Here is a 13,603-nt window from a genome sequence, read left to right on the forward strand (position 1 = left end):
GAAGCACAAAAAGTGTTCCGAGACCGAAAACATTTTAATTTCATGGAGCAAAAAGGGGGGAAAAGACATTGCATTGATGTACTTTTAGGGAATTATGACTTTTCTAGAATGATTTTCTGATTCTAAAGCAATGATCTCATTTATCTACAGAAAGCAATCATTGTACAAAACTGTATCTATGTAAAGCATCATTTCTCATAATATGGACTGTAGATATATTTTTTTTCAAAATCCCATTTTTCTTGGTGTGCTTTGACTGGAAGTATCTGAATACTTTTACCACTGCAGTATTTCCTGTACACACATGAGGTCAGCAGGTTTGTAATTGCACTCTTCCATCAGCATTGTAGACAAGCTCGCATATCTGCACACATTAATCAGTAAGTCGTGTTTTTGATTAGGAAGTTTTATTACAAAATGTTACAAAACTAGTTATAAATGTCTATTGGAGCACTGAGACAGACCTACAAGTAATCATAATTTAAATACATAAATACAGATGCCCCAGGTCACTGTGGGACAAAGCTGCACTGGAGAAAAACAAACAGAAACTAGGTAGCAAGTTTGACCTCTGACCCTAACAGGGGAGTTTAATTTAGACGTTCCTGGGGTGATGTAATAGTGAAACTGCCCCCTACCACAGGTACTGTTAGAAAATCAACAACGTGACAGTGATTCAATGAGAAAAGTAAATGAATCTGTCAGGAATAGTAAAAATCTCAAATGATTTCCGAGGCGATTACATCACGGCGTAACGAGGACCGAGGCGCTTTCTGACGTCAGCCATCTCTTTGCTGCATATGCCAGCAGTCTTGGCACGTCCAGTCTGGCAGGTTTGCGTGGACGGTAACTTTACTGGAACAATGGTGGCCCTGTTCAGAGGCTAATTCTCCTGACATGAACCTGCAGGGAAGAAGATGAAAAGACTTACCACAGGTATGTTTATAACTGTGGATTTTGAAATATGATTGAAAACACTGGGCGCTATCCATCAGGATTTCCATTAAAAGAACAATACTTTTTTTTTTTTTTTTTTTTTTAAACTGTATTCCTGGCTCGGGAGACCTTTTCAAAGAATAGAAAAGAGGTTTGTTGCAAATGCTTTTATTTAAGTGTTTGGATTCCCAAAGTAGCTATTATTAAAATGCAATCAATCTAAATTTGGTTAAGTTTGTTTATATGATTAAACATTTACACTAATGTTGATGAACGTATTCTGGTTAAAAACCAGTTAAATTTGATAGAAGACTTGGTTGTCTTCATCTTGTATGCTATTTATTCTTCATCTACTTTAAAATACCAGCATGACGGCGCAGGTTGTTAAGCCGAATGGGATGTGGGCTCGTGTGGCTGCACGGTAGCAAGAAAGTGTTTTTTAGTGAGCACAGCAGAGACTGGAGTGTTTAAATAAAAAGCGGCATGTCTGCCGCACGGCTAACGCTGTTTTAGCAGCTCTTCAACAGAACACCATTCTCCAAAAATTCCTTATTGTCTTTTATATCCCATCTCCCTCCCAACCAGCTGTGGCAAACAGCTGCTACTTGCTGCTCCTGGTTCTGTTGGAGGTTTCTTTCTGTTAAAAGCGAGGTTTTCCTTCCCACTTTTTCCATGTGCTTGCTCACAGGAGGTTTTCTCTGTATCATTGTTACGTTTTTACCTTTTGGTGACTGTTGTTGTGATTTGGTGATATATACTAAAACTGAATTTAACCCCTGGTTACTCCTTTAGAGCCACTGTTTGTATTTTTTATGATAGTTGGATAGACTGCATTTCCGTATAACCAATACACAACTTGTGATTAATTATAGTAACATTTCTGCAACATGGTTTGTCTAACATGGCTGTCCATGAGCTTCAGCTGTGCTAAATTAGGTTAAACTTTAAGAGCAAATGTGTCATTTTTAGCTTGTACAGTTTACTGTATTACATCATAATCAAAGGTTATTACATTAGAGGCACAAGACTGTATTATATTGATGGATTGGATTGTGAAATTTATTACATTTACTTTAATTTGACTTTTTTTTTGTTACAGATCCTACTTTCCCAGGAAACCAAGTTCCCATGGAGTTCAACAAAATACTGGCTTTTAACTTTTGAACAATAAAAAGTGTCAGTCTGTGGTCACTCACATGTGCCAAGCCGCTCCTCCAGAAAGCCGATCTGCTCGCTGAGGGAGTCGATGCGATCTAGCTGCTGGAAAGAGTGGGATAGCAAGGTGGTTTTCTCCGACAGGCCCTCATCCAATGACAGTGGGAAGAAGCTGCTGAAGGGCGTCAGCACCAACTGCAGCTTCTTAACAGATCGATGAGAGGAAGTTAGGGAAAAGAGAAAAATGCTCCACAAGAGGACCATTACACATGGTTATTTTATATGCATCCATTTGCTCTTTATAATTGTTTAACATGAGAAGGATTTTAGTAAACTCGTGAAAGTTTTAAAAAGCCACTGTGCAGGTCTGGCATATCTAAAAATCTTTGGTTGGGGGATTAAAGAGCAGCTAAGACGTCAGATCACACACAAGGCTCAGAGGTTTTCCTGGTGAGCCAGACTGGGAGGTATCAGAGTAGGTGGCTTTTATATGTTTGAACATGTGTTCATGAGTTTTTCTGTGTACCTTTTCCAGGAGCTCAACTCGGTTCCTCAGGCTCTGTACCTCCTCTGTCACATTCTCCACCAAGCCAAACTTTCCATCTATAGAAAACCACACAAATGCAGACATACTCATCAGACCGTGGTGACTTCAGTCTGAATCTGTAGAAACAAACTGATGAGGAGCAGAACAGAGAGAGGGGTAAGGGCATGGATGTGATGATGCGTGAGAATGATGCAGAGTATATATTGCATTGGATTCCTTGGAGCATCTAGGAAGCCCCCTTCAGTCCCTCCTCGAATGATTCATGAGCACTGCAATGTCTCCAAAGTATAAACCAGGAAGAAGACGGCAGGGCTGCTGAGAGAGAGGGGGGATGGCCCAAAAAGCCAGTAGATAAGCTCAAAGACAGATCATGAGAAACATACAGGCAAACATTCATTCCTCATGTGATTTGACTGTGAGGAAAAGCCTGGTTGTCTCCACTCGAAGGGGAATGTGTCTGCTGCAGGCCTTCAATCTCTGCCAGATGTGGCCCATTACTGAGACAAGAATAAGTTGAGAAACAGGGTGAGGAAGAGGTGGAGGTTCAGGAGAAGAAAGGGGAGGGGAGCTGGCGATGGCCCCCAGCAGACGGGGTTGATGTGGCTGGAATGAGAACACAAGTGTTGGCCAAGAACAGGGTGAAAAGAATGCAGGCGAGAGGGGGGGTAAAGACTGCAGCATAGAAATGTAGTCCAACACCCCTGGCAATATCACTCTGATATGTGCATATGAACACAAATAACAGAAAACTGTCTCAGGAAAGACATCTTACAAAAACATTGCAATAATTATTTTTGCCTCTGACACAGAACACATTGCTTTCTTAAAGTACAAAAATTTGTCATATTGGCTTTTTATTTCCTTTTCCTCTGAGTGTTTTTCTGTCCTTTTCGCAGACTCAGCAATGCTTCCACTGATCTATCACGCCGAGTCACGGAGACGAGCACTTTCCTTTGAACAGAGAAAACTCGCTCAGTGTGAAACTCGATAAACAGAAGGGAGTCTGGAGCAGAGCCTGAGAAATTTGGCAATCTCACACACTTTACAGAGAAATATTTCTTTTTCTGCAAGTACAGGAGACGCTCTCTCCTTTTGGATTTTAACAATGTGGTGACTCACAAAAAAAATCCCCCAAGTTTGAAAGATCAGGATGAGGTACGTCTTCTTTAAACTTTCATGTTACATAAATTTCTGAGAGAGCAGATAATGTTGACACAGAATTGGAGTTAAAAGGAACATCCTCGGGTCAACGACCACATTTCTAGACATGAAGAGGGAGGGGGGGTGTTGTATTTTTCTGTTGTTGCTAAGATACAGTAAGCACACACGGGGAAAAAAATGACTTTTTCTTGGTAGGAGATAACATTTAAACTTTTTTTTAAGAGAGCTAATGGAGTGTGTGGGATAAAAATATGTCTGTATTAGCACGGGAGCTCTATTAGAGGCAGATGTTTGCTTTGCTCACAGGACTCATAGGAGTCATTATCAAAGCCCAATCGGTCCCAGTCTCGCCGCACGGGGCCAGACCGCAAGACATCTGTCTGGAGTCGGCACCAGTCGCAGTGCATTATTACTCACGGTACGAGTTGAGAGTGGCATAGCGCGTACCAAAAGTAATAATGGACCGCGAAGCTGGCCATGTTCCTCTCTTCTGTCCAGACACTTTGCTGCTGCGTAACACAAAATTAGACACACTCCTATCCTGTTCATTTACCTGCATCAGTGTGATGACCCACACCCACTGTTGCCTGGCTGCTCTGTGATGAGGAGGTAGGAGTGGCAGGAGGAGGAGATGGAGGAGGAAGGCTTTGACAGGAACGGCCGTCTCCAGCAAGGGCGAAGCCCTCTCTGCATGCACATCGATAGCTGCCAGCTGTGTTCACGCACTGCTGGGCGCACCGCCGCCGCTCACTGCACTCATCCACATCTGACAGGCAAGAAAGACCACTGTGAATATATACGCAGACACCCGAGAGTGGCTTTGCAGGTAAATGGTATGAGCACATGTACCTGTTTGGCACTGGTGTCCCGTCCAGCCTAACGGACAAGCACACTGGTTGGGTCTTAAACAGGTACCGCCATTCAAACAGGGTTGTCCGCACACAGCTGTGAAAGACATTTATGAAGCGATCATTTGGTTAAGAGATCACTCTTGTATATGGATTCATGGTATCACAGTTAGCAAGGGTTGGTTTAGGCTAGCCTGGCTTTCTAACATTTTAATTGTTGTCACATTTAATGTAGTTTGTTTTAATCTGTACAAGTGACCTAAGTTCTAGGAAATATGCAGTTTCACTTTCTCACTGAGATGAAACAGATGTTCTTGCTGAGACAGAGACAAAAAGATCGCAATCAAAATAATAAATCAAAGCAAATTAATACAAACAATAAAAAAATACACCCCCTCAGAACTTCAGAAAAAACACAGTTAATATTGTACAAGAATAATGTAGCTGCATTCCATCTGCAGAGAACTTGCTAGCAAGCTATCTGCTCGACTCTATATTTGTGTTGGTAACTGCGACTTTTTAACATACAGAATGACTTCCCATATTATTTGCTATTATTTAAATCCAATAAAATGCTCTAAAAGGCAAAAACAGCATAAACACAGAGCTGTGCAGTTAAAGAGCTTAAATGCAGAGATGAAGCCTAGCAGGCAGCCATGACAGTTGTCACTAAAAGTTGCCACACCCCAAATAATGCAAACTTTAAGCCTTACCAACCTTACACTTCTAATAGAGTAAGAAATCAGTTATAAATAGTGTAGCGGGATGTAAATACGCTTATTTCTGCTCTAAATGTGAACATTTAAAATTTGAGTATCTATGTGGAGTTTTAAAAGCAAGCCTAAAGTGGACATTTGAGGAACTGCAGTTTTGTCATTTGTATTGTTTATATTAACTGCCTCCAAGACTGGAGCTTGGACAGGGCCTTTGACTTCCTGGAATTTCTGCTGATCCAGTTTGTTTTTTAAACTGGGCTAATATAGCTCTTTCCTCATTATTCTAATTATTATGCTACATTAAGGTAGCTGTAGCCTACAGCTTCATATTACATTTAAACATATAAAGGTGGGATCGAGCTCTTTATCTAACTCTCAGCAAGAAAACAAATTGGCATTTTTCTAAACTCTCTATTAAGACTTGATGCTACACAGGGAAAGAAAATGAGGTAAACAACCCTGAAACTCATCACATCCCACTGAAATACCTTGGTTGCAGTTGTGAGAGTAAAATCTCTTCCAGCCCGGGCAGCAATCTGGGTAGAAATGCAAAGGAGAAGCTGCTCTGTTCACCTGTCGGTATGCCACCAAGTACGTAGTCCTGCGGAGACGAAGTACAGACACCCACAGCGTTTAGGCATTTCTAATTATTCATGCTGTCATCACTCTCATCTGTAAGTGTGTGTGTCTGTGCGTGTGCAGTGGGGTTCAGCCTGTGAGGCCTTTTCCATGATCTGTCACACAGCAGGAATGCTGATGAGAGGATGGTAATTTGGTGGAATACTGAACCACGGACCACTGACTTCCAAGAGTGTGTCAGAGATGAGAGAGGGGCTGGAGATCGTATCGAAAATCAGAGCTTTTGCTGCAGCCTGCTGAGAGCTTGGTATGTTTAGCTTGCAGGGGGTGATGAACCGAAAGCTAAAGGAACCAGTTTGGGATGTGCTTTCTTAAAACAAAACAAGGAACTGTTTCCTAGGGCTGTAATCGTCTACATAATGAGCACGCAAGTTACAAATACTTTAAAGTGAAGCTGCATTTTGGTGGCAAGAGGAGTTAAAGAGAAAAAAATGGGGAGAATGTAGGGGTGGGTTGGGGGGGGGGGGGGGGGTCAGAGCTAGAAAAAGGGACAGAGAGAAGTATGGAGGGAGATAGAGTCCAAAATAAACACGACCAGTCTCTGTGGGCAAGCAGTTCATTTCCCGTCGTTACACAAAGTATTCGATATTTAGATTCTACCCAAATATGTGCCACCATGACCCAGTTCTGTGAAAAATGCACGTGTATGTGTATATGTGTGTGTTTGTGTGAAGTCAAGATCTATTTATGATTGTATTCCTAACCCTTTCCCTTCCTAAACATGTCAAGCACTGTTTACTCCTTAATAAACTAAACATCTTCAGATAAAGGCTGACTCTCGATGTAAACTGACCGTGCAGCTCGGCTGGTTTTTCTCCCCCAAAAAGCTGTAGATGTCTGATTTAGTTGTTGTGTCTTTGTGCTGATTCAGTGTATGGAGGGCTGAGAGAGTTTGTCTCACTTGTATGTGCTGCAGAGGCGATGCCCCTGACACAGGGTGAGGTAGGGCTTGTGCACTGGCTGGACGAACGACTCTGTCGTAGTGACAACACTGTGACCGAGGTCTCTGCCGCACACCCTTCTCCTGTGAAAGGCAGACGTGAGATTTGATGTTAAAAATTGACCTGAAGTGCACATTTGTAGGCGCTCCAGCTGCACCAGATCTGAGCTGGTTTTTAAATGGAGACATTTTTACAGCTTTTAAGTCATTCCAGACCCAAGTTCAAACAGTTTGAGATATTTAAGCCCTAAGTGGTCCCCAATTCACATGAAAAACTCCAGATTGGAGTCTAACTGCTCCTGAATGACCTATGTAATCACTCCTGAATGTGTCCGAGTTAAGAGCTGATCTTCGACCTCCAAGTTGCCACTTGACCTTTCATTCACCTTTCAGTTAATTTTGGCCTGTGTACAAATCAACTGAAAAGGACAAAATGAGCCTGCCCATACTGATGTGCATCTAAGAGTTGGAACAGAGACTGAGGTCATTTGACCAATCTGTATACATTCACATTGGCTGAGAATGTCACAGTATGAATGACAGCTAAAGGGGAGATCTGCAGCTGAAATCAGGACAGAGCAACTGACTAAATGACAGGCCATTACAAACACAGGAAGAGTATCAAGTGAGCTATTACCCGTGGTGAGCGAAGAACTGGGGAGTGGCCATCACATGAAGGATGAAGAGGGAGGAGGAAAGGAGCAGTATTTGGTACATCGTCTTCCTCTTTCCCACGTTCCCTCGCTGGGTCTCTTGGACTCTTCTCCGTGCCAGTCGGAGGGAAGAGGAGAGGAGGATGAAGAAGGGGTGACGGGGGGAAGGGTGTGGATTGAATCCAAAGTCTCCTCACGCTGAATATCTATGTGTTTCCTTCAAGGAGGACCACTCCAGCTACCTATAAGGAGAGGGCATGGGGAGAGGATGTGTTAAAGCAAAAAAAAACGGAACAAAAAATTATGCGAACAAGGGGATAAATAAAGGAACTTCAATGGAATACAGTTCATTCTTTTGCAGCCACAGAGCAAATCCTACTTCCTTTGAAGCCATGGACCACTAGAAGGAAGGACTCTGGTGTCAGTGTCAGCTGTGTCATGTCTGCATTAGCAGATTTCTACAAGCGACCACACCAGAGCCTCTGCACTCCTTTTCAAAAAAGGATTAGCACCCATTAAATCTGTGTAGAAAATGTTAATGGGTCTGGAGAAGCTCTGTCACTTATGATTAGTGGGGTCGCTGAGGACAGGTAAAGGGGAAGCCTGAGAAACAGCAGATTACTGAACCCGGAAGTCATTAAGTAGCAAATAAAAAACTAGCTGAAACTGGAAAGTGGTCACATTTGTACGGCAGGGAGCAGCTTGAGCTGAGCAGTATGGGTCTGGGCAACAGAGACACACGATTGTGTCACATAAAAATGAGAGACTTTACATCTGGAAACATCTCAATTACAAAATGGATCGTTTATAGCTCTTTTCAGTTTTTACTTTCAACTTTTAACATCCCTGATTTGTATTTTATATCACAAATAAAGTTGTTGCTGTTGGGTTTTTTCTCAGTGAATGTTTCTAAAAGTTATTAAACAGGGTGCAATGAGAAAACAGCAATAAAGACCTAACATGCATCTAAAGAGATCATTTGCTCCCACTGTACATTTGGATTTCTGCGCTAACCCTAAATGTCCAGTTGACATTCCCAACGACACAGAAAAGCCTTCTGGAAAGATATTGGAGATCTCGCTGCTAGGCAGATGTTTGAATGCATCCAATAAGAACACAGAGAGGCATCGATGACCTGCACCTGCCCTGCCTCTGAGGTCACAGGGTAAAAGACAAAAAAGCCAGAGCACTCTCATTTCACAGATATGTTCATCCACCCTCACACCATATTAGATTATAACATACTGTAGAGGATTAAAAGAAAGACTGAGCCACCCATTCCCAAGTAGGACTGTCAGAGTGCATGACAGTCAGCTTGGACCCGCTCCTGCCCTAATGTAAGCCTACAGGCATGTTTTAACACAGCCGATACTAAACCCCTGGGAAATCTCTCAGAGCACATTAAATCCATCCAGGCAGTATCACCAGTTTTCAGGACCGTAGCCTGCTGGAGAGTCCTCAGTTATCCTGGAGGTGACGCTAAGCCACAGATGACAGTTTGCATGTCTCTCTGATCTCTGGCTGGCTTTGTGCCTGAAGACGTGACATGCACTTCTAAAGCCCTGCATTCATTCACAAATCACTTCAGAGAGCAGGACACTGTGCAGTAGGTAGCCACTTTCAAGATGATAAGTGTTAACGATTCAGCATCATTAATCTGGCAGGGGAAGGTCGCCACAGGGGAAACACTTGTCCAAAATGTTAGTGTCGGTTAGGACATGGGAGTTTTATCAGCTTTATTTTAAAGTCTTTTGGGTGTCAGGAAGTACATCAAGGAACACCAGAGACTTAATCCATGTTTGTATATGCACATGCAAGTGTTTCAAAGCATAATCAATCCTGGCCTACTGACACATTAAAAAGCAATCGGACCATTTTAGATTCACCGCGAGAGGGCGCTGTTTTACAGGCACTGTACATAAAATCTAAGAGACCCTCTCTCCTCCGCGCTATTCTCACGCACACAGAGTCACGTTAAACGCATGGTTTCACGAGAGAATCGGAAATAAATACAAAGAAAAACCAAAGAGTCCTACATCAAAGAACAAGCGGGCATGCCGGACACACCATTAAACACGAGCTAAACTCCCGGGCGCCCGCATGGATACATAAGAATAATGACAAACCGTGCAATAAACAATCAGCTCCTCTAAGATGACTCCCGCAAAAAAATTTAAAAAAATTAAAAAGCACACACACACTCGTACACTGCTGGTAGTAGAAAAACAGCAGGTCTGATAAAAGTTAGTTTCCTTATATTCCGCCAAGTGAGGGGAGAGTCCAGTGATAAAAACTCCGCCACTACTCAGGTTTGTCCTAGAGCTCGGACTGTCAGAGAGCATGGGGGGCGATGGTAGGACCTCCTCCCACTCCTCCAGCTGGGTGTCCCGCAGCTCACTCTTGCCTTCACTGGGGGTGGGAGGGTGGGGGGGTTCACTCGTGTGTGACGTCAGTAGGTAGACTACTCAGCTTTTTCATTCATAAACTATCGACTGCCGACTGGTTGGTAAAGAGACCCGAGAGAGGCACGCTGCCCCTCCCTTCAAGCAACTTACCCATCACAAGGAGGCAGATTTTGGGTGCTGGGATCACTCCTCCTGCTCTGTCTCACACATACATACGTCCACTGCTTTTGTGAAACGATACATTTGTTGGAATAAATATTTTTTTCTTTGTTTTGCACAAAGCAAGAATCACGCTGTTTCCCATTCCTCAAACAGCTCATTGCAGGGACAAAATAATCCAATCCTTTAATTAACTGCTAAAGCTGAAAAAATAAAATAGTCCAAGGAAATCTATATCAACAATACTTATAAATCATGTAACCTATTATTGAGACTTTAAACATTACAACCCTGTTATATGAAAACAAATGGCTACCCCCCCCCCCCCCCCCCCCCAACTAATGGAAATGAGCTCAGAAAGTCACCAAACTGATGAAAAACAGCGTATTTTTTCATCCAGGTCAGAAGGTGTTGGACCTGGTCTATCTACCAGATTACTATTTTAATGTATGTAAGTTGTACGGGCCTGTGATTCGGTATTTGCATGTACTCTGGTGATTTCAAACGAAAAAAAACCCCACCAATTTGAAGTTTTACTCTATACGATAGTTAAGCACACACGTTGCAATAAGACATATAATTATGTGATCCTACAGTTCCGCAAAACGACTTCTGTGTTATCAATACACTACTCTCTTGTGATTTACGGCACTTTTAACCCTGTATAGATTTTTATCAACAACATGGATAATTTTGCTAAGCAACTCTTCTCAGTACAGCTAGCCTATGCTGAATTTGAATTAGGTTGTTTTATCTAGCTAGCCTTGCGAATTTCCCTTCTTTGAAGTGCTCCTGTGAGTGTAAGTAACGAGCCCAGTGTTTGTAGTATGTGAAAACTATCATTAACTTTGAAACACGGGTTAGTGCAGTGTCCTACCTGCCGGAATGTGACCTTTGAAATAGGCACAAATCTTACCCTTGCAGTATGAGGTATGAGGTCGTCAGGTGCGTGTGCGCGCGCAGGCTGAGAGGCGGCCATGAGCACGCGCCGCTGGACCGGCGGGTAACGAGACATTTCCATGGTGCCAGTTTCTTTTAAGAGCTTCTAGCGTTGGTGCATCGAATTAAAAAACCCTCGCGCTTGATTCGAGGTGCTCCCTCTGAGTCGACTGGCGGCAAATGAAATGTCTTTGGGCGTATTTCACTTGCTTTTTATGCAAAGCTTCCTGTGGAACGCAGGAATTGGATGGACAATCCCAAACCGGAATTCCTGTGAGTGTTTGCCGCTGATAAAACCCCCTCTCCTGCACAAACACTCTCCATCCTGCTCAAACCGCTTGGCGAATCTGATTTTGAAGCATTTTTTCTCCCCCACCACCACGTCCATTGTGACATTTTTAGTTTTGTTTTTAAGGCAAGTGCCTCCAGTCTTCTCACCTCACGGCCTCCTGCTGCCTATGCAAATATAGAGAAAAGTGAAGCTCGCACTAGGCCCAGTGCAACAGCACTTACTACTATTCCATTAGAGGGTAGAGTCAAGTTTACAACTTTTTAAGGTCACTGCCAGATCAAATCTGTGAAATTGCAGCTTGTTACATGATAAGGAAGTAGATTCTTTTCCCTGCTTGCATGCATTCATTGTAGATCAGTGCAGTGCAGCGGGACAAATGGTAGCCTGTAACTCACTGTCAGACCACTATTATTATATTAAGAAAAAAAAAGACTTTTCTGATCACCTCCCTTATACGTATGTCTCACTCCCACCTCCACAGTAATGACCAACAGTTTGATAAACTGCAAACCCCAAACTTCTCCTGACATTTTCCAGATGCATGAATTCACTTTAGAATTCCCATCTTTAGAATTCCTTCCTTGTGATTCACTTTTTGAATCCTTGTTTGTTTGCCTGACGTGTGAGAACTCATTCGTTTGTTGGGTTAAATCGCCGCGCTCAGTCTTGTAAGGCTCCTGGAGCGTGTTGGATGTGTTCCTGCCTGTGTTCATAGGAATCTTATTTGAACCAAAGTGCATTTCGGTGGCTGCAGCTGACATTGTATCAGCAACAGGCTCCTCAACCTTCTCATTTAAACTGAGTTTAACTTTGACAAATCCGATGAGAAGGATTTAGTGTGCAGAGCTGCTCTGCTGCACATGCATTGATGTGTGCGTGCACACTCAGACAACTTCAGTGTGTGCATTTAGGGTGAGCTTTAAGTGGCAGAAACCGGAACTTTCCTTCTGCACTAATGATAAATGCCTTGATTTTTAAAAAAATATGTATTTGGGTTCTGGCTTGTTTCTCTTTGTTATGCAATGATGCTGCTGTGGGAGATGTTTGGCCCTTTTTTAAGTGTTTGTTCAAGAGCTTATATTGACTAAATCAGACCCTCCCTGCATACAAAGAACTATTTTCTCCGATAACAAAGAGCCTACGTGCTGAGGCACCATGGGAACCTTTGACTTTGGGGTCGCAGGTGAGCATGCACCTTCAGCGCTGATTGCTCAGAGGGGGTGCGTTAGAATAAGATGCAAAAATCAGCGTGGGCTTGTTTGTCAGCGCATTAGCCTGTGTGTGATTGTATATTAAGGCTTGTGTAACAAAGTGGGAGGGTGCCTCTTTTTTCCTTTCTTTTTTTAAGGAACTTTCATTCTTTGAAATCAAGACTTGGCTGACAAAAGCAAAATCATGTAGCTACTGTTCCAGATTTGTCCCAGAGAAGATGTGCGCGTGTGTGTGTGTGTGTGGGGGGGGGGGGGGGGGGGGGGGGGGGGGATGAAAAAAAGAAGCAAAGCAGCACTTCCTCTTCAAAAGGAAACAGGAAAAGGCTGGGGGAGTGAGATTCTGGAGCCTGCTCCCTTGGAACAATAAGAATCTCACTTTGACAGGAAACGGATCTGCGTCAAAGAAGGCCTGACAGATTTTACTAAAGGGCAGTAGCAGTGACCCTGGATGGGGCATGAACAAGAGGGCAGCTGTTCCCCGACAATAACTCATTTAACTTCAATAACTTATTACTTGCAATTTGAAAACACAGATTCCAAATCAGTGCTGAGGAGAAAGCTGCGTTAGTATGAATGCAGAGAATGGGGAGTAATGGGCAAACTTTTACAAGAATACAGGGCTAATACGTGCACATCAGATACTTCTTAAAAAGGGAGTCAAGGAAAATCTAAATTATTAAAAGAGCAGCGAGTTGTTGCTCCCAGCAAGCCTAATAGTCTGTTAGGCCATTCGCAAAAGCATGCAGACCTTTTAGAGAAACGTAAGTGTGGAGACGATTCTTTTTCCAACCAAGTGTTAAATTCAAGTTTTACTTCAAGTTTTTTTTTAAAGTTTGCGTCATCCTTAATCAGTGTTGTGTGCCAGTGGAGCAACATAATCAACATAAAAGCCACTTTTAGGGTGAGATCTAACATTTTAGAAAAGTGACGCCAAAGTAGTGACTGATTGTGTTTTAGGTTTTACTGTTAAATAGTCAGTATGACAGTATGTAGATGCAGTAG

The 13,603-nt window shown here is 42.8% G+C and overlaps 1 protein-coding gene across 4 annotated transcripts; it reads right to left on the reverse strand.

The window, feature by feature from the left end:
- Positions 1–390: 390 nt before the first annotated feature.
- Positions 391–11,268, reverse strand: egfl7 (EGF-like-domain, multiple 7). Of its 4 annotated transcripts, none has more exons than XM_006796838.3 (9): positions 11,076–11,268; positions 7,580–7,837; positions 6,904–7,026; positions 5,852–5,964; positions 4,649–4,744; positions 4,353–4,565; positions 2,618–2,694; positions 2,133–2,295; positions 391–903 (listed from the first exon to the last, which is right to left on the reverse strand). In XM_006796838.3, exons 2-9 carry the CDS (start codon positions 7,657–7,659, stop codon positions 884–886), a joined length of 885 nt encoding a protein of 294 aa, XP_006796901.1. In that variant the 5' UTR covers positions 7,660–7,837; positions 11,076–11,268; the 3' UTR covers positions 391–883. The 4 variants fall into 4 exon arrangements, with proteins under 4 accessions (XP_006796901.1, XP_087699978.1, XP_006796902.1 ...); XM_087843852.1 differs by lacking the exon at positions 11,076–11,268 and adding an exon at positions 9,795–9,952; XM_006796839.3 differs by lacking the exon at positions 11,076–11,268 and adding an exon at positions 9,722–9,952.
- Between the last annotated feature and the right edge of the window lie 2,335 nt (positions 11,269–13,603).

This window comes from Neolamprologus brichardi, chromosome 7 (genome assembly GCF_056152115.1).
Source record: "Neolamprologus brichardi isolate AB-2024 chromosome 7, ASM5615211v1, whole genome shotgun sequence".
Lineage (NCBI taxonomy): Eukaryota > Metazoa > Chordata > Actinopteri > Cichliformes > Cichlidae > Neolamprologus > Neolamprologus brichardi.